Source organism: Cupressus sempervirens, chromosome 9 (assembly GCF_028749045.1).
Source record: "Cupressus sempervirens isolate cs-2001-9-10 chromosome 9, ASM2874904v1, whole genome shotgun sequence".
Classification (NCBI taxonomy): Eukaryota; Viridiplantae; Streptophyta; class Pinopsida; order Cupressales; family Cupressaceae; genus Cupressus; species Cupressus sempervirens.
The window spans coordinates 433,518,893-433,544,769 of record NC_143126.1 but is presented as its reverse complement, the minus strand read 5'-3'; the positions used below and the strand labels follow the sequence as shown (position 1 = coordinate 433,544,769).

General features: G+C 33.4%; 2 protein-coding genes across 2 annotated transcripts; both read left to right on the top strand.

The window, feature by feature from the left end:
• The first annotated feature begins 341 nt into the window (after positions 1 to 341).
• LOC149539147 (putative xyloglucan endotransglucosylase/hydrolase protein 32) lies at positions 342 to 3,192 on the top strand. The gene is made up of 4 exons (XM_089799119.1): positions 342 to 635; positions 909 to 1,009; positions 2,125 to 2,345; positions 2,650 to 3,192. Exons 1-4 carry the CDS (start codon positions 386 to 388, stop codon positions 3,050 to 3,052), a joined length of 975 nt encoding a protein of 324 aa, XP_089655245.1. The 5' UTR covers positions 342 to 385; the 3' UTR covers positions 3,053 to 3,192.
• A 1,922-nt stretch (positions 3,193 to 5,114) lies between these two features.
• Positions 5,115 to 25,877, top strand: LOC149539146 (uncharacterized). Its single transcript, XM_089799118.1, has 4 exons — positions 5,115 to 5,334; positions 25,140 to 25,205; positions 25,324 to 25,377; positions 25,488 to 25,877. The coding sequence occupies exons 1-4, from the start codon at positions 5,185 to 5,187 to the stop codon at positions 25,563 to 25,565; spliced, it is 348 nt and encodes a 115-aa protein (XP_089655244.1). The 5' UTR covers positions 5,115 to 5,184; the 3' UTR covers positions 25,566 to 25,877.

Here is a 25,877-nt window from a genome sequence, read left to right as displayed (position 1 = left end):
CAATAACACAACAACGTCAAAACATTGTGATTTGATGTCTTCTCACTTTCCAAAATATTAAAACATCTGAATTCCCTAACATCTCATGATGTTGAGTGAAACCAAAGCAAATCTCGAGAATTTCCAACCGCTAAATTAGTTTCAGTTATGTAATTATTATATATCGGTCAGTGTATTGATCACCAAGGTGCTTAACAACTAATCCAAGAATGAGGCTTTGTCCCTAAGGAAGCCAAGAGTAAAAGAAATGACTCTCAATTATGTCTGCCATTTTCCTTTTCTTCTTTCAAGTATCATCATCATCCATCTCAGTCCTCTGCTCTATATATGCCGGCCCCGGCAACAAAACATTACCATTACCATCAATAGTATCTATCCTTGTACAATGCCTCGGCTACTTACCTTTTTTCATGTCAATCTTATTTTTATTTTTCTATGGCCATTCATTGACTTCTCAGTTAAATCAGCTGCTGCAACTCCTAATCATATGTTACCACCCTTACAAGACAGGCCTGTGACAGAAAATTTCAAAACAATGAAGTTTCCACAAGGCTATTCCAATCTTTGGGGTCCCCAACATCAAAGAGTTTCAAAAGATGAATCCTCTGTCACCTTAACATTAGACGTATCTTCAGGTAATACAACTCAAAAGTAAACAATTTTTTTCAATATGTATACTAATGTAATGAATAGGTGCTTGGTTTATACAAGATTCTACAACACTACAGAGCCTCTCATCTAAGAAGTCTTGGATATGAGTCTACTCAAACTTTATACATAATTTCAATAAATAATAAATATTATAGATTTCCACCCATTACCTATAAAAAATAATAGATGCTTGATTCCATTGTATCTCAAGATCTGTGATAAATTTCATTTGTTCATTATTTTCTTGTTGGGTGCAGGAAGTGGATTCAAATCAAAGAAGAGCTACATGTATGGTTTCTTCAATGCGGCTCTGAGGCTCCAGTCGGGCTACACTGCAGGAATTATCACTTCATTCTATGTAATTCTCAAAGCGTTTCATTTGTAGAAGAGAGTATGTTAGACTTACTCAATGTTGTTTCAAATGGGTGTAGCAAAGATGATGCAGTTTCTGAATGCTAATTTCATATGGGTGTATAGTCAGGATGATTCTGAATGCTTGTTTCAAATTGATGTAATCAGAATGATGGCTGTTTGTTTCAAATAGGTGTAGCCAGAATGATGCAATTTATTGATGCTTGTTTCAAATAGTTTTAGCCAGAATGATGCAATTTATGAATGTTTGTTTTAAATGGAGCATAATCAGAATGATACAATTTCTGAAGGTACGGGCTATTCTCCTGGCAAATTGTACTAGAAAGTCAAAATATTGAATTTTATTTTTCCTTAGATCTGTGAAAACAGTGATTATTTAACAGTTTTCTTGTTATTTTCTGCTATAAACCAATGAAATCAAAAAGAATTTGTCAGGAGGATAGCTGCATCCATTTTTTGGATGCTTGTTTCAAACTTTCAAATAATTGCAGCCTGAGTGATGCAATTTATGAATGTTTGTTTCAAATGGGCATAACCAGAATGATGCAATTTCTGAAGCGGGCTAGCTATTCGTCGGACAAATTGCACCAAAAAGTCAATATATTGATTTTTTTTTTAAAACATAGGGATTTTTTCGCTGATTTATTGTTGTTTTCTGCTATTAACCATTGAAGTCAAGAAGAATTCATACTGAATTTTTTTGTAAAAATTCATCTGCTGTTGTTTTTTTGCCAATTTATCGGGAGGCTAGCCACGCAATTTCTGAATGCTTGATTCAAATGAGTGTAGCCAAAATGATGCAATTTCTGAATGGTTGTCTCAAATGGGTGTAATCAGAATGATGCAATTTCTGAATGTTTATTCCAAATAGGTGTAACCAGAACTGAATATTTGTTTCAAAATGGTGTAGCCAGAATGACGCAATGCAATTTCTGAATGTTTGTTTCAAATGAGTGTACCCAGGATGATGAGTGCAATTCATATTCAAGTTGATGAATTTAAAAGTTTGCTACTTGATAATATGTTGCCCAAGAATGGTAAATTTTACAATTGAAGGTTGTTTTTGAGTGGGAAATTGTTAATCTGGGAGGATGAATGCAGCTGTCAAACAATCAGGTGTATGACGGTTGGCATGATGAAGTAGACATAGAGTTTTTGGGAACAATACCAGGAGAGCCTTACAAACTACAGACCAACGTGTATGGAAATGGAACAGGGGATGGATCTCACCTCACAGGCAGAGAACAACACTTTCATCTATGGTTTGATCCAACAAAAGGCTTTCACAACTACAGCATTTTGTGGACCCCTCATCAAATCCTGTAATTTATTCTTCCTCCTCTGGGTCTTATATATTTCGCTTATCAATTCTAATGATGGAATATGTAGTGTGCTCATCTCGTTTGAAAATTTTAAAAAACATACTTCAAATCATGTGGATGAAAAACCCTAAAAAATTTAACAAATCATGTCGATAAAAAACCCTAAAAAAATTAATAAATCATGTTATGAAAAACCCTAAAAATTAACAAATCATGTTGATGAAAATCCCTAAATAAATTAATAGCTCGTTTTCATGGACTGTATAAAACATGTTTTGAATGTGGATACTTACTGTTTTTGTAGATTCATGGTGGACAGCATCCCGATAAGGAGATTTCCAAAGGTAAAGAGCCTTGGAGTGCAGTACCCATCAAAGCCAATGTCAGTGTATGCAACCATTTGGGATGCATCTTCATGGGCCACGGATGGAGGGAAATACAAAGCTGATTACAGATATCAGCCATTTTTGTCCACCTACACAAACTTTATGATCAGTGGATGTTCTCAGCCAGGTAATGTGGGCAAAAAATGTGGCCATGGCTATTTGGATTCATTCATCTCTCCCAAGCTCAATAGGTTTCAAAGACGCGCACTCCAATTCGTTCGTAAAAATTATATGATTTACGATTACTGTCAAGATTTTCAGAGGTATCCCAATGGAATGGTCGAGTGCCCACCGTTCGATAAGCATTCTCTCCTTCCCTGAAATATATGGAAGGAAGGAATATTGATAGAGGGTTGGTCTGCTTATTTATCTCCTATTTATACTCTGATATGCAAATCTTCGAATCTAAAAATTTAATTGCTTACATGCAAATTTATGGATATTTTAACAATTATATCTTAGTATAATTTATTTTAAAAATACATTGAAAAATTGAATACATTCATCATAAAACTATATTCAGGCTGATCGACCTCCTTCTCTTCCATTTCATACATAATTTGTTCAACAATATGAATTGAATCTTAATGTAAATGGCATGGGAACTTTAGTTGTGATTGCTCCATACTATAAAATACAATTAATTAATTAAATAATTAGTGTTGCTTGTTCCTATTTAGAATATTAAATAAATTTATAATTTAAAAAAAAAGTTAAACATAACTTTTATATGGGAAAAATATTTTTGAAACAAGTCACATAAACAATTTTTTTTATTGTAGCTTAACAAATTTAAATAAATGAAAAAGTTGTGTTAAAAAGGTTATATTAGAAATTTATATGATGGTATATTTATATAGAAGATTGTTAACATTTCAATTAGTAAAGTTATAATGAGAGGAATAAGTATGCACGGTCATAAAAGATTGCAACAATTGGTTGTTTGTGAAAGTTTACACTAGTCACACTAAATGTAATACGAGGCATCCATCATGTGTATCTAGAATGTGAGCTGCCAAAACAATCAATCTATTGTTTCTAAATCAAAAAGTCCTACATACTCTTGATCAATCTATTATTTATAAAATTTGAATGTTTATTGATAGAGGGCAGGACTGCTTATTTATATCATGTTTATACTCTTGTATGCAAATCTTCAATTCTAAAAATTTAATTGCTTACAAAGATAGTATGTACAAGTTTATGGATATTTTAACAACTATTTCTTACCATAATTTATTTAAGAATACATTGAAAAATTGAATACATTTATCATAAAACTATATTTAGGCTAATAGACCTCCTTCTTCTCCATTTCATACATAATTTGTTCAACAACATGAATTAAATCGAATCTTAATGTAAATGGCATGGGAGCTTTTGTTGTGATTGCTCCATACTATAAAATACAATTAATTAATTAGTTGTATTTGTTCCTATTTGGAATATTAAATAAATTTATAATTTACAAAATAAGTTAAACATAACTTTCTTGTAGGAAAAATGTTTTTGAAATAAGCCACATAGACAAAAAATTTAGTGTAACTTAACAAATTTAAATAAATGAAAAAGTTGTGTTAAAAAGGTTATATTAGAAATTATATGATGGCATGTTCATATAGAAGATTGTTAACATTTCAATTAGTAAAGTTATAGTGAGAGAAATAAGTATGCATGGTCATAAAAGATTGCAACAATTGTTTGTTTGTGGAAGTTTATAACAGTCACATTAAATGTAATATGAGGCATCCATCATGTGCATCTGGAATGTGAGCTACAAAAACAATCAATCTATTGTTTCTAGATCAAAAAGTCCTACATACTCTTGATCAATCTATTTTTTATAAAATATGAATGTTTATTGATAGAGGGCAGGAGTACTTATATATATCATATTTATACTCTTGTATGCAAATCTTCAAATCTAAAAATTTAATTGCTTACAAAGATAATATGTACAAGTTTATGGATATTTTACCAATTATTTCTTACCATAATTTATTTATGAATACATTCATAATAAAACTATATTTAGGTTGATAGACCTCCTCCTTCTCCATTTCATACATAATTTGTTCAACAACATGGTGAATCGAATCGAATCTTAATGTAAATGGCATGGGAGCTTTTGATGTGATTGCTTCATACTATAAAATACAATTAATTAATTAGTGGTGTTTGTTCCTATTTAGAATATTAAATAAATTTCTAATTTAAAAAATAAGTTAAACATAACTTATAAGAAAAATGTTTTTGAAACAAGTTACATAAAGAATTTTTAATGTAGCTTAATAAATTTAAATAAATGAAAAAATTATGTTAAAAAGGTTATATTAGAAATTATATGATGGTATGTTTATATAGAAGATTGTTAAATAGAAAATCATGGCATCGTGGGCGTTGAGGGCTCCAAGCGCTTCGAGCAGAGGGTTTCAGCGGGACTGGCGGCTTCAATGGTAAGCATGGTCAGTATGGTGGGTTTAACAGTGACCACAAAAAGCAGTTTTACGGTACCAGGCAGCCACTGCAATCGTAGAGTCAACAGTTTTTCTTTCAACAAGGACTTGTCAGGAAGTGTAAGGGTTTTCAAGCATCAAAGCCTGGTGAGTTGTCTGGATTTCAGTTAGTTATGTTTGCTCAGAAGAATATGCCTAAAAGAGATCTGATGTCCTAATCTGACATTGATGACAGAATGAGGATATTTAGAGGGAAAGCTGTGGATTAGCCGGCAAAGCCCTTTTTTGTCAATCCTAGATTCCACGTTAAGCCGCCAGCAAAAAACAAGTAGGAGGATCAGAAAAAGATGCTTTACAACAAGCCTGATTTAGAAATGACATGCCCTCGCAAGGCAACATACATTTCATCCAATAATCGCCCTAGATCTTTTGCTTCATCTACTTTTGAGTTTGGTGAGTCATCCCTGCAAGCTACAAATAGGCAAGCGACAACATTCAAGCAGAATCTCATTCAAGAAGGAGATTTTTTCAAAAAGGGTAATAAGCAGGAAAAAATTTCAAAACTCCATAACTTTCTCGCCATCTTTTTTAACATATGGGGAAGGGCAAGAATCGTCCTTACCAAAAGCACCAAATATTTGATATTTGTGAAGGCTTACCACTGGGCTCCCCTGCTGTCAATACGTAGGGACTCGTTAATGATATAGGTGATTCAAGGATTCTAAATCAAAGACCGAATGATCAGTCTTCAGAGCCTCACTGACCACTAATAAATAGAGTGCCCTTCAAACCAAATCAATCCTATCAAGTTTGGCAAATCAAACAGAGGCAGCCTCATCTACCTCCTCGGCAGGGTCCGAACTTCTGACATGCATCAACCATTACTTTTCCAAATCATTTGCTACAAGATCAGGTTCTTCTTATCTGGGATATTGCTCTAATAGGTAAGTTCTCAAAATTAGGCCTATCTATTCTCGATATCAAGCATTGGGCTATGGATAATTGGCCAAGATTAGTAGATTTTTTTGGATAAATGTTGAGTTGGGTTATTTTCTAGCCAAATTGATATTTTCCGATATAGGAAATGATATACACAAAAATAAAAGTTGGTTTTGCAAAGGGTTGGGCCTATTTACCTCAGTATGGACCCCCAATATTATGCTGGAAGACAAATCCCCATTATTCTTCCCCATTTGGATTATGCTGGAAGACAGATCCCCATTATTCTTCCCCATTTGGATTGCTTTGCCACATTTACCCTTAGAATACAAAGACTTGGATATTATAGAAATCATAGCCAACAAACTTGGAATATTTGTTAAACATGATTTAATTCCTTTTGAGTTGCTGCATCATGAGATCAGAGTGTGCATAGTACATGATCCTGCTAAGGAATTGCCAAACTCCATTTTGCTAAAATCAAAATGGGGAAACTGGGAGCAAAAAGTTATTCATCAAAATGAGGATACTATCATGCTATATCAGCATCAATTAGGACACTTTACAGCTCAGTGTAAAGCCCAATCATCCACCCTATTGGAGGTGTGTGAAAATCATTGCACAGATTTTCTTCAATTTACACAACATTTGACATCCCATGGTTCTGGTTACACGATTAAGCAAACCTCTTTGACAGCCCCTGTTGAAGCCTTGCCTACTATCTTTCAATCATTTGAGGCATCCATTCTTTTTTACTTTGCAATCAGATACATCTTGCAAATCCTCCACAATTCCAGTCAGACTTTATTACTCGAATGGAAACCGGTAGAAGCACAAAACTATGACATGGAAATTTTAGTGCACAAATTCATGTTCTGTGATTCACCAATTAAAAAGCCAATCACTCAGGAGCAGTTGGATAAAGAGACCTTAGTCAATCTTCAAGCTAGAAAAGTATTAGAACAAATATTGGAAGAGCTTGCTACTAAAATCATATATGAAATATCAGAAGAAGAAGGTCTACTTCTGTATGAAATAGAGTATAATTCAATGGATTATCATCAAAATAGCAATATAGCAGAAGACAAGGGAATGATGTCTAATGCAACAAGTTGGATTCTAACTAAATCTCAGTATACTAATAACACTATTCAAAATGCATAGTGTTCCCTCACTCAGGATCCTATAATCAATTTGAAGGAGGATTTTATCAATACTAGAGTCTTGCAAGATTCATTCCTGATGATCGGGATTGTAACATTGATGGGAGCCTAATCAAGCAGAGTGATGATTTGGAATTCATAAATAAACATATATGTTGTTAGGACCACAGTGCAATGGTTACCTCAAATAATGTTGATGAGAATGTATACTCTTACATTACAAATTGGATTCAAGAAAATACATTTCCCACTTCAGAAGAACATCAAGAAGTTAGTAGTCAGGAAAGACATGGGGATATTGAAACCAAATCATTTGAGTCAAAACCCCATCAATTGGCTTTTGATGCTAGAATTACCCTCTCACTAGAGAAAACACCACTTCAAAATTGTCAGATTAAAGCCATGCCAATAAAGAGAGGTAGAAAACCAAAAAATAGCCTAATCAAAGAAGAAATTGTAGTAGGCATCCAAACAACACTAGATGGGAAATTCACCCCTTCTAAAAGTGACGAGGAGAACCAAGGGTTCTCCTTGTCAACAATGAAGATAGCTTCGTGGAACATCAAAGGCTTAAAAGGCTTAAATGCCTCTGATAAAAGAATCAGAATTAAGCAAGATCTTGATTATTTTAAAGCGGATGTGATACTCCTTCAAGAAACAAAGATGTCAGTAGAGTACTTTGACAAAGCAATTAGGAAATGGCCAAAGTGGAATTCTGCCCACAGCCTAGCAATTGGTGCCTTAGGAGGGCTAGCTATTCTTTGGGATCCTAAATCTACTCAAGGATAGTTAATTCATAAAAAAGACCACCGGCAAGTCCTCAGGATGGACTTCTTGGATACTAAATTTCTTCTTTTTAATATTTATGGACCCATTTCAACTTTGGACAAACAGCAATTATAGATGGATCTCACACAATTTATATAAAACCAATCAAATACACACTTCATTTTGGGTGGTGATTTCAATTCTATACTCAAATTATTAGAGAAAATTGGTGGAATTTGTCCACCATTGAAAACAATTTAGGATTTTTCAAAATTTGTTTAAGATAATAGCCTATTGGATGTTGAATCAGCAAATGGGACATTCACATGGACTAATAAAAGGGCCAACTTTTCACAGATAGTTGTCAAGCTAGACAGATTCCTCCTGTCATAGAACTGGAAACTATTAGAAGTTACATTTCAATCAAAAATTTTGCCTTGTCCAGGATCAAATCACTTTCCTATTTATCTGCATGTGATTTTGAAATTACCAAGACAAGTTTTTCAACATAGACTATCCTTCAAATTTGAAAGAATGTGGTTGCGACATCCAAACTTCTTAACTTTACTTAGATAGTGTTGGATTACTGCTCCATAATCAGAAGGAACCAAAATGTTTTAATTTGCACATAAGATGAAATATACCAAAAAGTGGATAAAAATGGAATGAGGAGGTGTTTAAGAATATCTTCAAGGAAAAAGAAGTTAAAGGAAAAATTGGAGAATATTTACAATATCATTATCAAACAAGGAATGGACAACGATTCATACACCACCCAGAAAATCCTTATACAAGAATGGGTAGAAATATGTAGCAGAGAAGAGGAATACTGGAGGCAAAAATCAAGAGAATTATGGTTAAAAGAGGGGGATAGAAATACAAAATATTTACATACTTCAGTTAAACAAAAAACAACAAGTAGTCATATTTTCACTATTACTAATGCTAAAAGAGGCACTCATTAACCAATCCCCTTAATATCCAAGAAGAAGGAGTCGGATATTTTCAGTCTTTGCTAGCTCCACCATCTATTCCATGTTCACAATCTCCACCAATGGAGGAGTTACTAGAAGAAATTCCCACTCTCATAATCGATGCTAATAATTTGAAACTTTTGGCTCCATTTACCATTCAGGAACTCAAAAATGTGGTCTTCTCCTTGCCATTAGATAAAGCCCCTGGCCGAGATGGATTTACTACTCTATTTTTTTCAATTATGATGGGAGTGGATTGGATGGGATCTACTAGGTGTAGTTGAAGAATCTAGAATAAGCAAATCCCAACTTCAACACTACAAATATAGCCATTATCCCAAAAATTAAAACACCAAAAACTTTTGCAGATTTTCGGCCAATATCTCTATGCAATACTATTTATAAAATCATCACAAAGTCTATATATCTAAGGATGCAACATCTCATTCCTAACATTATCTTGCAACCTCAAGGGGGTTTTGTACTAGGCAGGGAAACAATGGAAGGTGCTTTAGTGGCACATGAAGTGTCAAAATTCTTATAGAATAACTGAGAGGAGGGGTGAATCAGTTATTCAAGGTTTAGATGTACAAATAAAACTTTTCTTATATTAGTGAACCCATAAAACATTCATATTTATGCATGCATCCAAATGAATATGTGAATACTTAAAACTTGCAGGTTACTATCTAATCAAATTGTAAATATGTTAAATATGAAACACAACACATCCATCAACACATTTGACACAATGATTTAACATGGAAACCCAATTTGGAAAAAAACACCAGTAACATGCTACTCCTTTTCACTCTTCTGAAGTGATGCCTTGTGAAAGGCCAACCCTGTTAAAGGTTACAATACACACTATTAAATGTGACCCAGTTAAGGCATTTCAATCACCCTATTAAAAGTGAGCCTTGTTAGAGGACTTTAGGCCATTCACTTGGAATGCCACCCTTTTAAAGAATTTTTCATTGATTGTTAGACCAACCTTAATCCAAAGGATTTACCTTAGACTGATACAATTGTTAGAGAGTAATAGTGGAGCTTTGATATGATACAACTTACAACTTCACTTGTAGATTACAGATCTCTGTTCAGCCCTTAATTTTGCTTGGCTTTCATACTTTTCAGCTCTAATAGCTTGTTCACTCTTCAAGCATTCATCTCCTTAAGCCTTCTTGCTTGGTATACCATTGTAGACTCTTCTCTCGGGTCACTTGAAGAAACAGAACCTTTGATTCTTTCTCCTCCTTAAGTTCTCGCACATGACACCAACCTCTCTTGCCTTATCTCTTCATGACCAGACATTCCTATATAAAGAAAATTAGAGTATTTTCTTGCTTAGTATCCATAATCTAAATTAGAGTTTTTGGATGGATTAGGTAGGATACAATGTATCTACCCCATATCTTGTCTTTTCTAGAAACTTCTCTTAGAATCCATTCGATTCACCTAAAAATAGTTCACATCAAACTTTGTGCCACCGGCTCATCAATCTTATCTTCCTCTTGGTTCACAAGTTCCAAGAAAACAAACTTGTTGACTTATATTTGGTGAATCTTCAATCTTTGTCATAATGTAGCAGCTCGACATTAGATCAATCTTCTGATGCTTAGTACATTTTGCGTCACTTAGCATCAACTGTAAAATCACTCAGCATCAACTAGATTTTACTGGTGCTCGACATCAACTGAAATTTACTCAGCATCAACTATCTTGCTTGGCATCCACTAGAATTTTCTTTCACTCAGCTCCATCTGACTTTTTACTCAACTTGCACTAACTTTGCTCGGCACCTACTATCCACTTGGTCAAGCTTAGCAAACAAAATTTATTTAACTTATTCTTCTAAATTTTTTAAAGTGTAGCTAGCTATTTTGTAACCTTAAGTAGATCATCAATACATCATGTCATCACTGCCTTAACTGATCCTTGTACGTTATTACATAATCATAACTCAACCTTTCTTCTAGGTGCTTTTGTTACATCTTGTTGATCAAATCCTCCTCATCATGATAGTACTTGAATCTTGTAAGCAATTGTCTTACCAACAAATAACAGGTTTGACATTAGTGAAAAAACAATGATTGAAACACATAATCTTCTTCAACAATCTCCTTCTTAACAATCTTTCTAGTCAAAGATCTTTTCAATCAGATTTCAACAATCTTCCTCTTTGGCATTGATGGCAAATCAAACTGATCAACCACGTCAATCAAATGAACATCTTGTTCAACCAAACTAACTAGGTTAAAACAGTAAGACAATACCAAAAAAAAACTTGTATTCCCTTTATCAGCAACTTCCATCTTCTGATTATGTTACAAAAACTCTTTCTTATAACTCCCTCTGATGATGATCAATTCTCCCTCTTTTTTTCGATACTTTCTCTGATATGCTTTCTCCTTCTCTAATCACTTTCTCCCTCTGTGATCAACAGATCAGTTTAGGACTTTCTCCCTCTTATCTCTTGCACTTGATCAATAAAACTCTTCTACTGACGATGATCAGTTTAATGTACTTTCTCTCTCTTTGACAACAATGCCAAAGACATATACCAAACACTTGGCATCTTTAATATATGCAAATATAAGATTTTGCAGGTTTTTCAATTTCTCCCTTTGTCACTTTGCTTATGACTGATTTGTAGTTTCGGTTATGTTATTACTTTAGGCAGTTCCTAAAGTAAGATCCACTGCATCAATTTGTATTATATGAACATCAGCTTGTTTGATGCAAGGAACTCCCTTTTTTTCTTATAGAGCCTTTGATAGGGTATCACCCCTCGTTTACCTCTTAGATATTCATAAACATACTTAGGTAATGCTTTTGTGAAGATATCATCATTTGCTCCTTTGTGTTAACATATTCCATCTTTACTTCTTTATCTTAAACCAATTCTCTTACGTAATGATACTTAATTGCAATGTGCTTTGTCTTTGTGTGCATCACTGGATTCTTTGATATATTGATAGCACTTGTATTATCACAATAAAGTATCACTAGTTCTATGATTTCTTCCTTCATTCCTTTGAGTAGTTGTTTGATCCATACAATCTTTGTGCAGTTTATAGCAACAACAACATATTCTACTTCAACAGTAGATTGGGAAGTACAATTTGTTTTCTTTCTAGTCCATGTAGCTAGTCTTTTGCCTAAGAAGAATGCTCCTCTACTGGTGCTCTTTCTATCATCAATTTTTCCAACCCAATCGGCATCAATGTAGGCTCTTAGTTCAAACTTTTCATTCTTTTTGTAGTATAAACCAAACTCTTATGTTCCTTTCAGATATCTCATTATTCTCTTCATAGTCATTAAGTGATTCTTCCTAGGATTAACAAAAAATCTTGCAAATATCCCTACATCTAATGCAATATCAGGTCTGTTATGTTCTACATATTGCAATTTGCCAATCATGGATCTGTATAATGTTTGATTCACCTCAGCTGAATCATCATTCTTTGATAGCTTGTGTCCTATCACCATAGGTGTACTTACTGGTTTGGAATCCTTTAGTCCAAATGTCTTCAATATCTCTTTGACATACTTTGATTGAGTGATGTATATACCATAATTCATTTGATATACTTGTAATCCCACAGAGAATTTGATCTCTCCAAACATAGACATTTTAGATTATTGCTTCATCTGATTTGCAAAGTCCTTACATAAAGCGTCTTGTCCTCCAAATATGATATCATCAACAAATATTTTAGATAACAATATACCTTTGTATTTTTCTGTCTTCATTTATAGATTGATGTAATCATCAATCCTTTCAAATCCAATCTTCACAAGATAAGTATGAAGTCTCTCATACTATGCTCTTGGTGTTTGCTTCAATTCATATAGGGCTTTGTGTAGTCTACATACCATATTCTTATTTTTATCATCAACAAATCCTTTTGGTTGTTCTATGTAGACTTCTTCTTCTAATATGTCATTCAGAAATGCAGATTTAACATCCATCTAATAAACTTTGAAACCTTTGTATGCAACATAAGAAAGTAGAATTCTTACTCCTTCCATTCTTGCAAATGTGAAAAAAGTCTCACCATAGTCAATTCCTTCTTCTTTTGCATATCCTTTGCAAACTAATCTTGCTTTGTTTCTTGTCACTTCACCATTCTCATCTAGCTTGTTTCTGAATACCCAGTTGGTGCCTATCACATTCTTATATTTTGATCTAAGAATTAGACTCCCTATTTTGTTATTTCTCTATCTATTGAATCTCTTCTTCGATGGCCTTGTACCAATCATCATCTTCCAATGCATCTGTCATTATTTTGAGCTCCTTCATGCTTAACAAACATGATTCACTTCTCAATCTATTTCTTGTCATTGGTGTAGCATTTTTTTTCCAATGATTTGATTAGCAGGATGATGTCTTTTGACATATTTAGATAATCTTGGCTCAGATCTTGTTTCTACATTTTGTATCTTAGCTTCAGAGTCACTGTATGCATCTCTGTCAAGTATCTCAGCATTAGAATGTGCATTTTTTTCATTTTACAACACGACATCTGAATGTAGCTCAGTTCCTGAATGTGACTTGACATTCACAGGATGTGACACGACAGTTACTAAAACTTGCTGTTGATTTGTAGCTTGATTAGTAGCATCTTCTTTAGCAAGCATTCCTTCATAGAAGTATACAAGTGATTTGTATTCTTCTTGTTCTTTCATAGGTTCAACCTCGTGTACTTCTATAAATTCATCAAAATTCACATTTGCACTTTTCACAATTTTGTTAGTGTTAGTATTTAAACACTCGTAGGCTTTGCTTCTTGTGGAGTATCCAAAGAATACACCTTCTTCACTTTTTGCGTCAAACTTTCCATTCCTAATATCTTTAAGAATATAACACTTACTTCCAAATACCTTAAAATATTTTACATTTGGTGGATATCCATTCCATAGTTCAAAAGGTGTTGAATGAGTACCTTTCTTGACTTGCACACAATTTAAGGTATATATAGCAATACTTACAGCTTCTCTCTAGTATTTCAAAGCAACATTCTTCTCCATTATAAGTGTTTTGGCACAATCTATTATAGACCTATTTCTCTTTTCAGCAATTCCATTTTGTGGAGGGGTCCTAGGTGCAGATGTCTATCTTTTGATTCCTTTGCCATTACAGAACATCTCAAACTCATTTGAAGTGAATTCTCCTCCTCTATTTGATCTCAAGCATTTGAGACTCTTCCTTATTTCTTTTTCAACTCTTGCCAAGTACCACTTAAACATTTGAAAAGCATCTGAATACTATTTTAGAAACATGGTTGTCATCATCTTAGTGTAATCATCAACAAATAGCATTATGTACTTATCTCCTCTATAGCTTTGCACTTCAATTGGTCCACACAAGTTAGCATGAACAATCTCTAGTATTTCTTTAGAGGCATAAGTTTTAATCTTAAAGCTTGACTTTGACATTTTGCCTAGCTGACATTGTTTGCACATTATATTATCATGTTTCTTCAACTTAGGCAAACCTCTAACTCTTTTTATCTTACTGATACTAACCAAATTATCAAAATTAACATGACATAATCTCTTGTGCCAAAGCCATGCATCATCAAGTTTTGCAATAAGACAAATAGCATCCTCTATATCCAGATAGAATAGATTACTTCTAGTTTGATCACCTTTTCCAATCAGCTTCTCATTTGTGTCATATATCTTGGCAGTATTGTTTTCAAATTCAACCTTGCATCCCAAATTATTCAATTGTGACACACTTAGCAATTATAATTTAATCCTTCAACATAGTAAGTATTGTCAAATGAAATCTTGTCTATGAGTTTGATAGAGCCTTTTCCTTTTATTAAACATGGTGCATCATTACCAAATCTTACACTATTTCCATCATAACAAGTTAAGGTAATGAACTTACTTTTGTCTCTAGTCATGTGATGTCAGCATCTACTGTCAATGATCCATATATCGTTCTTGTTCATACAAGTCACAAGTAGAATTGCCTCATCCTCATGAGATTTGTCCTTCATTGCAACGTATACCACTTCATAATCATGTTCATCAAAATTATTTTCATTAGCAATATAGCATGACTTTTTGCCTTTGTCTTTGTAATCTCTATTGTCAGCTTCTCTTCTATTTTTGTACTTGTTTCCTTCTTTGTAGTTCTTCTTCTATGTACATCTTGTAGCAATATGACCAACTTCATTGCAACTAAAACAAATGATGGGTAACTTACCTTTGAACTTGCCTTTACCTCTATGAAATCTCTTTGCCAGTAGTCCTTCCAATTGTTCAGTGTCTTCCTCATCTATATTACTGTCACTAGATGCATATTTTATCTTTTTCTTCTTCTTCTTCTTCTTCTTGTTCTACTTTACCTCCTCAGAATCCTTCAATAACAACTTAGCTTTGAAAGTAGATTCAAGAATCTCATGTCTGTAATTGTCAAAGTTAGATAGATCAAAAGTAGTGAGTCTACCTATCAGACCTTCAAGGGTTAGATCATTTCTTGGAATACATCTCAACTATTGGATTGTAGAAACTCTAATAGCATAGATAGCTAGTAATGTTCTCAAGACTTTACTTAACATAGTATCATCATCTATATGACCAATAGCACCTTTTATTGCACTAACAACTTCTTTTATCCTAGCAACATATTGAGCAATATTCTTACCTTTTTCCATTCTCATGTCATCAAACTTACCTCTAAGGCTCTCAGACTTGGCTCTTTGAACATTTTTGTCTCCTCCATAGATGGTGATCAAGGCATCCCACATCTTCTTTGCAATGTTGTAGCCTTTGATATCATCAAATTCGACATAGGTTAGAGTAGAGGCAATCTCCAACATCACCTGATTGTGTTCTTTTTTCTTCTTCATATCTTCAGTAGTTAAGGCTCCTGCCAGATCAACATGTTCCATTATAATGGTAGATTGTGTGTGATCTCCAAGTCCTCCAAGGTGTAGCTTCATCAGACTTTTCCATGTAAGAAATTTATCTATGTTGAGCTTGGGTACTTCTCTTTTAGACATCTTGATCTTTGTGCTTCTAGTACTTTAAAATTAGTCCTCTTAAGCAGATGGCTTTGATACCAATTGTTAGAATTCTTTTAGAATAACTGAGAGGGAGGGTGAATTAGTTATTGAAGGTCCATATGTACAAATAAAAATTTTCTTATCTTAGTGAACCCATAAAACATTCATATTCATGAATGCATCCAAATGAATATGTGAATACTTAAAACTTGCAAGTTACTGTCTAATCAAATTGCAAATATGTAAAGTATGAAACACAAAACATTCATCGGCATATTTGACATAATGATTTAACATGGAAATCCAATTTGGAGAAACCACTAGTAACATGCTACTCCTTTTCACTCTTCTAAAGTGATGTTTTGTGAAAGGCCAATCCTGTTAAAGGTTACAATACACATTGTTAAATGTGACCCAATTAAGGGATTTCAATTACCCTGTAAAAAGTGAGTCTTGTTAGAGGACTTTAGGCTATTCACTTGGAATGCCACCCTGTTAAAAGATTTTCCAATGACCATTAGGTCAACCTAAATCCAAAGGATTTACCCTAAACTGATACAATTGTTAGAGAGTAATAGTGGAGCTTTGATTTGATACAACTTACAACTTCACTCGTAGATTATAGATCTCTGTTTAGTCCTCAATTTTTCTTGGCTTTCATACTTTGCAATTTTGACAGCTTGTTCACTCTTCAAGCATTCATCTCCTTAAGCCTTCTTGCTTGGTACACCATTGCAAACACTTCTCTTGGGTCACTTGAAGAAACAAAACCCTTGATTCCTTCTCCTCCTTAAGTTCTCGCACATGACACCAACCTCTCTTGCCTTATTTCTTCATGACCAGACATTCCTATATAAAGGAAATTAGAGTATTTTCTCACTTAATATCCATAATCTAAATTAGGGTTTTTGGATGGATTAGGTAGGATATAATGTATCTACCCCATATCTTGTCTTTTCTAGAAACTTCTCTTAGAATCCATTTGAATTAACTTAAAAATGGTTTACATCAAATTTTGTACCACTAGTTCATCAATCTTATCTTCCTCCTCATTCACAAGTTTCAAGAAAATAAACTTGTCAGCTTATATTTGGCAAATCTTCGATCTTTGTCATAATGTAGTAGCTTAGCATTATCAATCTTCTGATGCTCGACACATATTGTGTCACTCAACATCAACTGTAAAATGACTCGGCATCAACTAGATTTTACTGGTGCTCAACATCAACTAAAATTTACTCGACATCAATTGTCTTGCTCGACATCCACTAGAATTTTCTTTCACTTAGCTCCAACTGACTTTCTACTCAGCTTGCACTAACTTTGCTTGGAACCTACTATCCACTTAGTCAAGCTTGGCAAACAAACTTTATTTAACTTATTCTTCTAAATTTTCTAAGTGTAGCCAACCATTTTTTAACCTTAAGTAGATCATCAATACATCATGTCATCACTATCTTAACTAATCCTTGTACTTCATTACATAGTCATAACTCAACCTTTCCTCTAGGTGCTTTTATTACATCTTGCTGATCAAATCCTCTTCATCAAACAAGTAAGTGATAGTACTTGAATCTTGTAAACAATTGTCTTACCAGCAAATAATAGGTTTGACATTAGTGACAAAACAATGATTGAAACACATAATCTTCTTCAACAATCTCCTTCTTAACAATCCTTCTAGTCAATGATCTTTTCAATTAGATTTCAACATGAAGTCCTCCATTCCATCAACAGTAGTAATCATCCCACTTTTTCATCAAGTTGGATATGATGAAAGCATATGATAGAATAAATTGGACATTCCTACTTAAGACATTGTGGAAGTTTGGATTTGCGAAAGGTTGGTGTAAATGGATTAAGGCATGTATTTTTGGAGCTGGATTTTTAGTTTTGATAAATGGTGTACCAGATGGTTTCTTCACATCCATAGAGGGAGTTATAAAGGGGGATCCTCTATCACTAGTATTATTCATTCTCATGGTAGAATCATTCAATATACTTATTCAGAGGAAACAAGTTCTAGGCAAATGGCTAGGTGTACAGATTGGCCAATCAAATATTTCAATGACACATTCCCTTTTTGTAGATGACACATTACTATTTGGGATCTCTAACATATCAAAGGCCATGAAGATTAAAGAAGTGTTGGACCTTTATACAAAAAAATCAAACTAAAGGGTCAATGCCCTTAAATCTAAAGTCTACTTGTTCAACACTAATGAGATTATATCCAATAAAATTGTCAATCTCTTAGGATTTTCAGTAGACTTACTTTCATCTGTATACCTTGGAATCCCCTTTTTATGGGGGCAAACAAAATTTGTTATTGGATACCTATCATTGAAAGGATCAAATCCATAATAGTAGCATGGAAAGCTCAATAGTTGTCATTATTAGGCATAATTGTACTTATCAAATCAGTCCTATCAGCGATTCCTAACTACTATTTATTAGTTCTCAAAGTGCCCCCGTTAGTTATCCAAACAATTCATAAAATGCTTAGAGAATTCTTATGGACTAGCAACATGAATGGTGAAAAGAAAGTTCCCTTAGTCTCTCTGGAAAAGATGGCACGAGTAAAATAGCTTAGAGGAGTAGGGATACATGATTTGTAAAAATGAAGTCAAAATTTTGGGGGTAAATTAGTTTGGCAAATGTATAGCAAAACACATAACATTTGGTGCCAAATTATGCAAAAGAAGTACTTAGATGAAGCAAACTCATCCAAAATTTTCATAGTATTAGACCCACCTAAAGGTTCAACCATTTGGGATTTCATGATTTCCTCCAGGGAAATAAATATGTAACTTCATTACGTGGGAAGTGAATAATGGTCTATCAGTTAAAGTTTGGTGCGATTCATGGAATGGTGCACCACCTTTAATTAGAATGGATGATATAGAGGACATAGTTACTACTTCAGAAAATACTTGGGGTACTTAAGAGATTATGTATCGACAGTATGTTTACATCTAAGGAAGGTGATATGGAAGGATCCACATGAATTACCTTTGACCCCTCAAGAGATCCAATGCCTGGAAAAGATCTTCTCTCAAAAGGTAGTCTACTTATCAAATATGGAGGATAAATTGATATAGGTGCTAGGATTAGATGGAAATTTCACCATCAAGGAAGGTTATAAGCTCATCCAACAACGAGATGCAACCATCAAACCATCCCGTGCCTACACTTTCTACTGGACTCATCTCACTCTACCAAAAGCAGGTTGTTTTGCTTGGTTAGCTTTGAACAATAGGGCATTAACTAGTGAAAGGTTACACAGACTCAATATATCTCAACCCTTCAAATGCCCTCTATGTGATAATCATCTGGAAGATATAGATCATTTATTCCTAAACTATCAATTTGTACAGGACTGGTGGTTTTTTGTCCTTGGGAAATTACACTATTCTACTCCACTCCCATGTATGCTTTGGGATCTATTTGAATCATGGCCATAATTATACTCCTTATCCCTCTTCTCTACTATTTGGAAGTGTATACTAGCGCTAGTTGTGTGGGCATTATGTTGGGAGAGAAATAAAAGGATCTTTCGCAAAACTGCCTCATCAATCCAAATAGTCACATATGATCTTGAGACATCAATATTTGAACTAGTTAATGCTAGTCATAGTAAATTAAAGCATAATTTGGTTATGATTTTGTGGGATTCAACTATAATTCAAGAATGGAAACAAATTCATGTGTTGTTTGGCTGGTGTTCTCAAACAATACCTAATAAGGTGCAAAATAGAGCATTAATCAAATGGAAACCACCATCTAATGGGTTTAGTAAAATAAATTTTGATGGCTCTTCAAGAGGTAATCTGAGAAATTCTAGGGTAGGAGTATGTATTCGGGATCACCGAGGTTTATTAATAGCAATAAAATGTTGCCTAATACCATTTGGAACAAACAACATGGCAGAGGCCCAAGCATTATTTGAGGGATTAATATTGGCAAAAAAGGGGGGATGTCAATAGATTCATATTGAAGGTGATTCTATGGTCATAATTTCAGCATGCATTAAACAAACCTCTCATAACTAGAGAATCACATACATTCTTCAACAAATATGGCAATTGTTGGACACATTCCAAGAAATCCACATCTCACATACTCTATGGGAAGGTAATAAAGTAGCAGATTATTTGGCAGATATAGGATGTGATGGACATGACAATGAGTCTTTTATTCTTGACGTAATCCTAAAACAAGATGCCCAGCTAAAACATATACTCCAATTGGATAGGGTAGAATTTGATGCAAACTCCTCAAGTGTGCGGATGTGAAGCTTGTGACTATTCAGATTTGCACTTGATGGTTATTGCTTAGTGGATGGTAGTATTAGTGCATTAGTGATTCGCATGGTTATACTTATGAAATTGAGTGGATGTGCAGATGCTTGATAAATCAATGCATGTGTATTTCTTCACTGTCTGAATCCCATATTTTGCTCGTGTAAACCAATATGTATAAAATGATATATTGATATATTTGTAAATGACTATGATTTGGGGGTTTCTTTCTAGTTCTTCCATGGGGGAGTCTTTGAACCTGTTTATTAATAAAAATATGGTAGTAACCCCACTTTGGCTTTTTTTTTAAAAATGTTTCAATTAGCAAAGCTATAGTGAGAGGAATAAGTATGCATGATCATAAAAGATTGCAACAATTGGTTGTTTGTGAAAGTTTACAACAATCACACTAAATGTAATACCAGGCATCCATTATGTGCATCTAGAATGTGAGCTACCAAAATAATCAATCTATTTGTTCTAGATCAAAAAGTCCTATATACTATTAAAATCATATTTCTTCGTACTATAAAATACAACTAAATAATTAAATAATTAGTGTTGTTTGTTCCTATTTAGAATATTAAATAAATTTATAATTTTAAAAAAAAAAGTTAAACATAAATTCCTTATAGGAAAAATGTTTTTGAAACTAGTCACCTAAACTCTTTTTTTAAGTGTAGCTTAACAAATTTAAATAAATGAAATTGTTATATTAAAAAGGTTATATTAGAAATTATATGATGGTGTGTTTATATGGAAGATTATTTACATTTCAATTAGTATAGCTATAGTGAGAGGAATAAGTATACATGGTCATAAAAGACATATATTATAAAAGATTATATGTATAATAATAATTAGATTGAAGCCTATATTAATAGTTTACACCATCTTAAAATATATTCTAGTGTCATAATATTAAGGAATCATTAGTCAAGTCGAACCTATGTCTTCTATGTATTTGCACCAAAATATATTAAAAAATTAAGACCACCCCCCCTAATAATATTATAAATTTAACAACACATGTTTTGACATGATTTGTGGGAGATATGTTGGAGTGGGAAGAATCACAAGCCCCTACGGACATCCTTTTAATCAATTAGAGAAAAATGGTAGAGTCAACTATTTTCATTAGTAACATCAAAATGACATTATTACAATTAAATAGAGTGATTTGTTGAGTGTTTTCTTTCCAAAAGATTTTTAATAATATGAGATCAATAAAAAGGTAGATTAACTATGTGACAAAAAATTATGTAAACCAATTAGATAAAAAAAACTAAGTACATGATGGCTTTAGACCTCTCAGTTGTGGAAAGTTGGTAGACATCCAAGTGTTGGATTAAAGTATCTTTACCTAAAACAAGACCCTTTTGTATGGAGGACCATATATGGGAAAATGTTAATGCATGAGTATGTGCCTCTAGATTTTCTCATCACTATTATGAATAAGTTAGACATTGGATAGATCACATATGTTACACTTTTTTGACATATCTATGAATGAACCTCCCATATTGATGTAGGAAAATTCTTGGGTCATGGGTAATCTTGCATTACCCAAATATACTTCCTTTCAATTTGTCTATTTACTGTTCCTTTGGATAGTTTTTCTTGTTTCTTTAGGTTGTGGTCAATCTAGCTGGACTGTTTCCTTTTATGATCCTTATGGCATGGGCTAGAAATAACAAAGATCCTATGTTTAGCTTCACATCTTGATTTGAGGTTTTGAAATAAAATTGTCTTAAGTTTGGTTCAGTATTATTTTGGCTTTCCTATTCTAACAATCAAGATAGCAACTTGTGGTTTGCGATGAAGAATCACAACATGCAACTCTTAATGACACATTGTTCTATGTTGTTACATGTTTCATCAACCCTCTTGCATACATTTGTATGACTTGCTATACTGATTTGTGGTTGTTCTTATGGATTTGAGTCCTAGTCTATCTATTTATGATGCATTTCTTTTGTCTGGAAATTTAATGATCAGATAAGTTGACTTGTGGTTGACAATCCTTTATATGGGTAGGTTAGTTCTTCATATGCAAGAGAAGAATCATATGAAGGAATTGGGGTGACTAGGGTTTGTTGAAGTATCATAATTTGGAGGGATGGTCAACTACAAATAGGTTGATGAAGGTAGTGAATGTATTTGACTTGTTTGTAGTTGTATATTGACAAAGGTGATGTAATATTTTCCTTCATAATCCAACTTGTAGATAATCCAATGATATTTATTTCTATGATGTTCATTTTTGTTATTGTGTTTGGGAATTTTCATTGTGGTGTTTCTAGCTACAAGGTTAAGACATTCCTTCTTATAGAGTTTTGTTTCCTTGACTACATCATTTACTCATGAGGTGAAAACCAATTTCAAATGAGGGAGTCTTTAGAAGACTCATTATTGCAATAAAGGAGTGTCCTACAAATTTCAACATTATTTTTGCAAAAGGTTGTTGTGTTGGTGTGATCACTTGATTCATAAGGAGCTTAATGAGGACAATTATGTTGATGATTATAATTATGATTGATGTAAGTGAAAAATCTACAAAACCTTCAAAGAGGTTATGAAAATTATTTTATGGCTTGGTGTATTTTTATAGATTATGTTTCAATCTTAGGTCAATCATTGATAGAAAACATGTAATTTAAATATATTTTAATATGTATTTCATAGATTTTATAGCATTTATTTCATTAAATACATTTGATAAAGTCAACATATGTTAATTGCATCTTTATTGAAAATAATGACTAAAACTAAAGAGAATACACACACTAAACCAATAATGTACTATCAAGTTAAGTCATTAAAAACTTAATTTTAATTGAAGGTATACGTGAAATGAACACATAAAGGACATAAAACCATGACCCTAAGGTTTCCAGAATACATATGTACAATATAATTACATGAATTTTCTTAAAATGGACACACTCATTGTTTAAGACCTCTTAGCTCCTCTCCTTTATTGACGTTGTGGACTATGGATGGATTTGTGCTCAATTATCTATTTCTCTTGTTTTATCTCGTACTTTCACTTTCACCAATGTAGTTCCTAAGACCTTAGGTTTGAATCCCTATGGGCCAACCCTAGAACAACACCTAGGTCGACTTGGGTGAATGCACCAAGTTGTGGTGCCAAAAAGATGACACACAACTCTTTTTTTCCAAATTTACAATAGTGCGCATGCACACACACTATGGCTTGGGCTCCCTAAGTCGTAGGCTTGTGGATCCCAAGACATAATGCATGCCCAATTTTTGAAACTAATAGGTATGGGCTACAACTCGCAACCCATATCATTTTAAAAATTTCTTCTTGCTTATTGCCTTCTTTGCCCCCAACAGTGCACACATATTTTGTAGAAGGTCCAATATTTTCTCTCTCTCCTCCTCAAAATACCTCCTCATCATCAGAGATAAAAATCGAGATCATCAAGTATGTTTTCTACTCTTGTTTTTGCATTGTTTTGTATGTTTATTAATTTTGCTTCAAATTTGTTTATTTATTTAAAATGTTGTTCGTTTCTTATCAGGAAATGTGAATAATACACCACCAAGTTCCCAACCTAATCAACAAAATAAAAATGAAAACCCTCCACAAGATCAAAATGAAAACCCTCATGAGGAGGAGTAAGAACTTTTACAACCTCCACCGATTGAAAGACCTCCTCTTGGCACCCAAGATAATATAATGAATGAAATAGAAAGAGAGGAAAATGAATTAGAAGTAATCATTGGTAGGTTGAAAGATTGTGGAAAAACTAATCCTATGAGAGCACAATTGGCATCCTCCCTTGAATCCATTATGAGCCATGTAGCTTTTGTTAGTGGTCAATTGGATATTTGGCATGTTAAGAGAGAAGAACAAAGAAGATATTATACAAGCAAATTATCCTATAAAGATGTAAGAAAAAAGGACATAGTGAAAGGAAATATATGTGCATTGTTCAAAAAGCCATGAGAGCAAGACATTGTTAAACATACAATTATAAGGTTCCCCATCCACTGGTGTGTACATGATAATATTAGAAATAACTTTTGAGATAGATGGTGGATGGTCTTTGATGCTCCCCCTACAATAATCACGAGGTTCCAATGTATTTCTTAAAGAAATTGTATTGTGAATTTATCCTCAAGTAGATCGCCAATTATTTTGACATGTTAGATTTTGAGGGTAGAGGTAGAGGGTTGTCATTTGAGAAGTCGGGGGTATGTCATGACCCTAATGCAGTTAGGGTGCATGTTGTCAAGCTATAGGGTGAGCATGTCATTATTCCTTAAGTTGTGAAGGAACATGTAGAGACTAGTACTCTAGAGACTATTAATGCTTTGACACATACCCTCATTCATTGTGCTAGTCCATTAGTTGAGGATGAGTCTTTTTCACACCTTAGTCACATGTGCACGTCATGCAGATCCTTATGCATGTTTGGCAGTCATGTTGGAGACACTATGGATGATGGTTTAATCATTGATGAGTTCCTAAGTGACACATTTGGCATTGACACACAGGGAAATTAAAATTATAATAAACTAATTTGGTCACATTTCTTATGTACAGTGAATGACTAATTAATTAGCATGTCTTGATAACATTCAAAAATTAGAGTAAGAGTGTTGATGGCCCTAGTACAAATTCCTCGACCCCATTTTATGTCTTGTTGAGGAGTTGACAACTATGTATCAATTTAATCATTTAAATTAATACATATATTTATTAAGTAATCATATGAATGATTGACGAAAAAATTTATCCATGTGCATTAGATCTCTACTAGACCATCGACATTCACAAGGGACTCTGAGCCTAGGCATGATACAAGCTTCATAGAGGTACATTTGTTTCATGTTAATTTAATTCATTTGATTATATTATATTTTATAAAAACACATGTAAATTGTATTATATGATTTTCATTTGTTGACGTCCGAGACTTTTCATCTTCGTCAGTCCATTAATCATGGAGTTGCTATCGTGATGGCTAGTTTAGAGCCATTGACTAAGGTATGAAAGAGTTTTCATAGTTTTAGTTGTTATTTATAATAGTTAATATTGAAATTTCAAATGGTATTTATAAGTATGATCAAGTGATAATATTGATTGAATTTTTGTAGGGCCTTGTTACTCTCAATCATCCACGATCCTTTGAGGTGGATGTACAGAGTGACTATTTGATGGCAGTAAGAAAATAATTAATTTTATGTGTACATATATTTGATTTCAATGTATAATAATTATTGATTCATATATAATTTATTTGTATCACCATAAGTTAGAGAGGAGCCTAAACAAGAGGACAAGCAAGTGTGTGAGGAAGACCTCATCATCTCCCTCCACACAACGACTAAAGACCTCTAGGGATTTTTTTCCTTACCCTTGTGGGAAGGAGAAGATAAAGGGATAGACACATATATAGGCATTAGTGGACATATATCTTGGATTTTATGTTAGTGGACATATTAAACATATATTTGATGTATATATGATATTTTATATTTGATGTA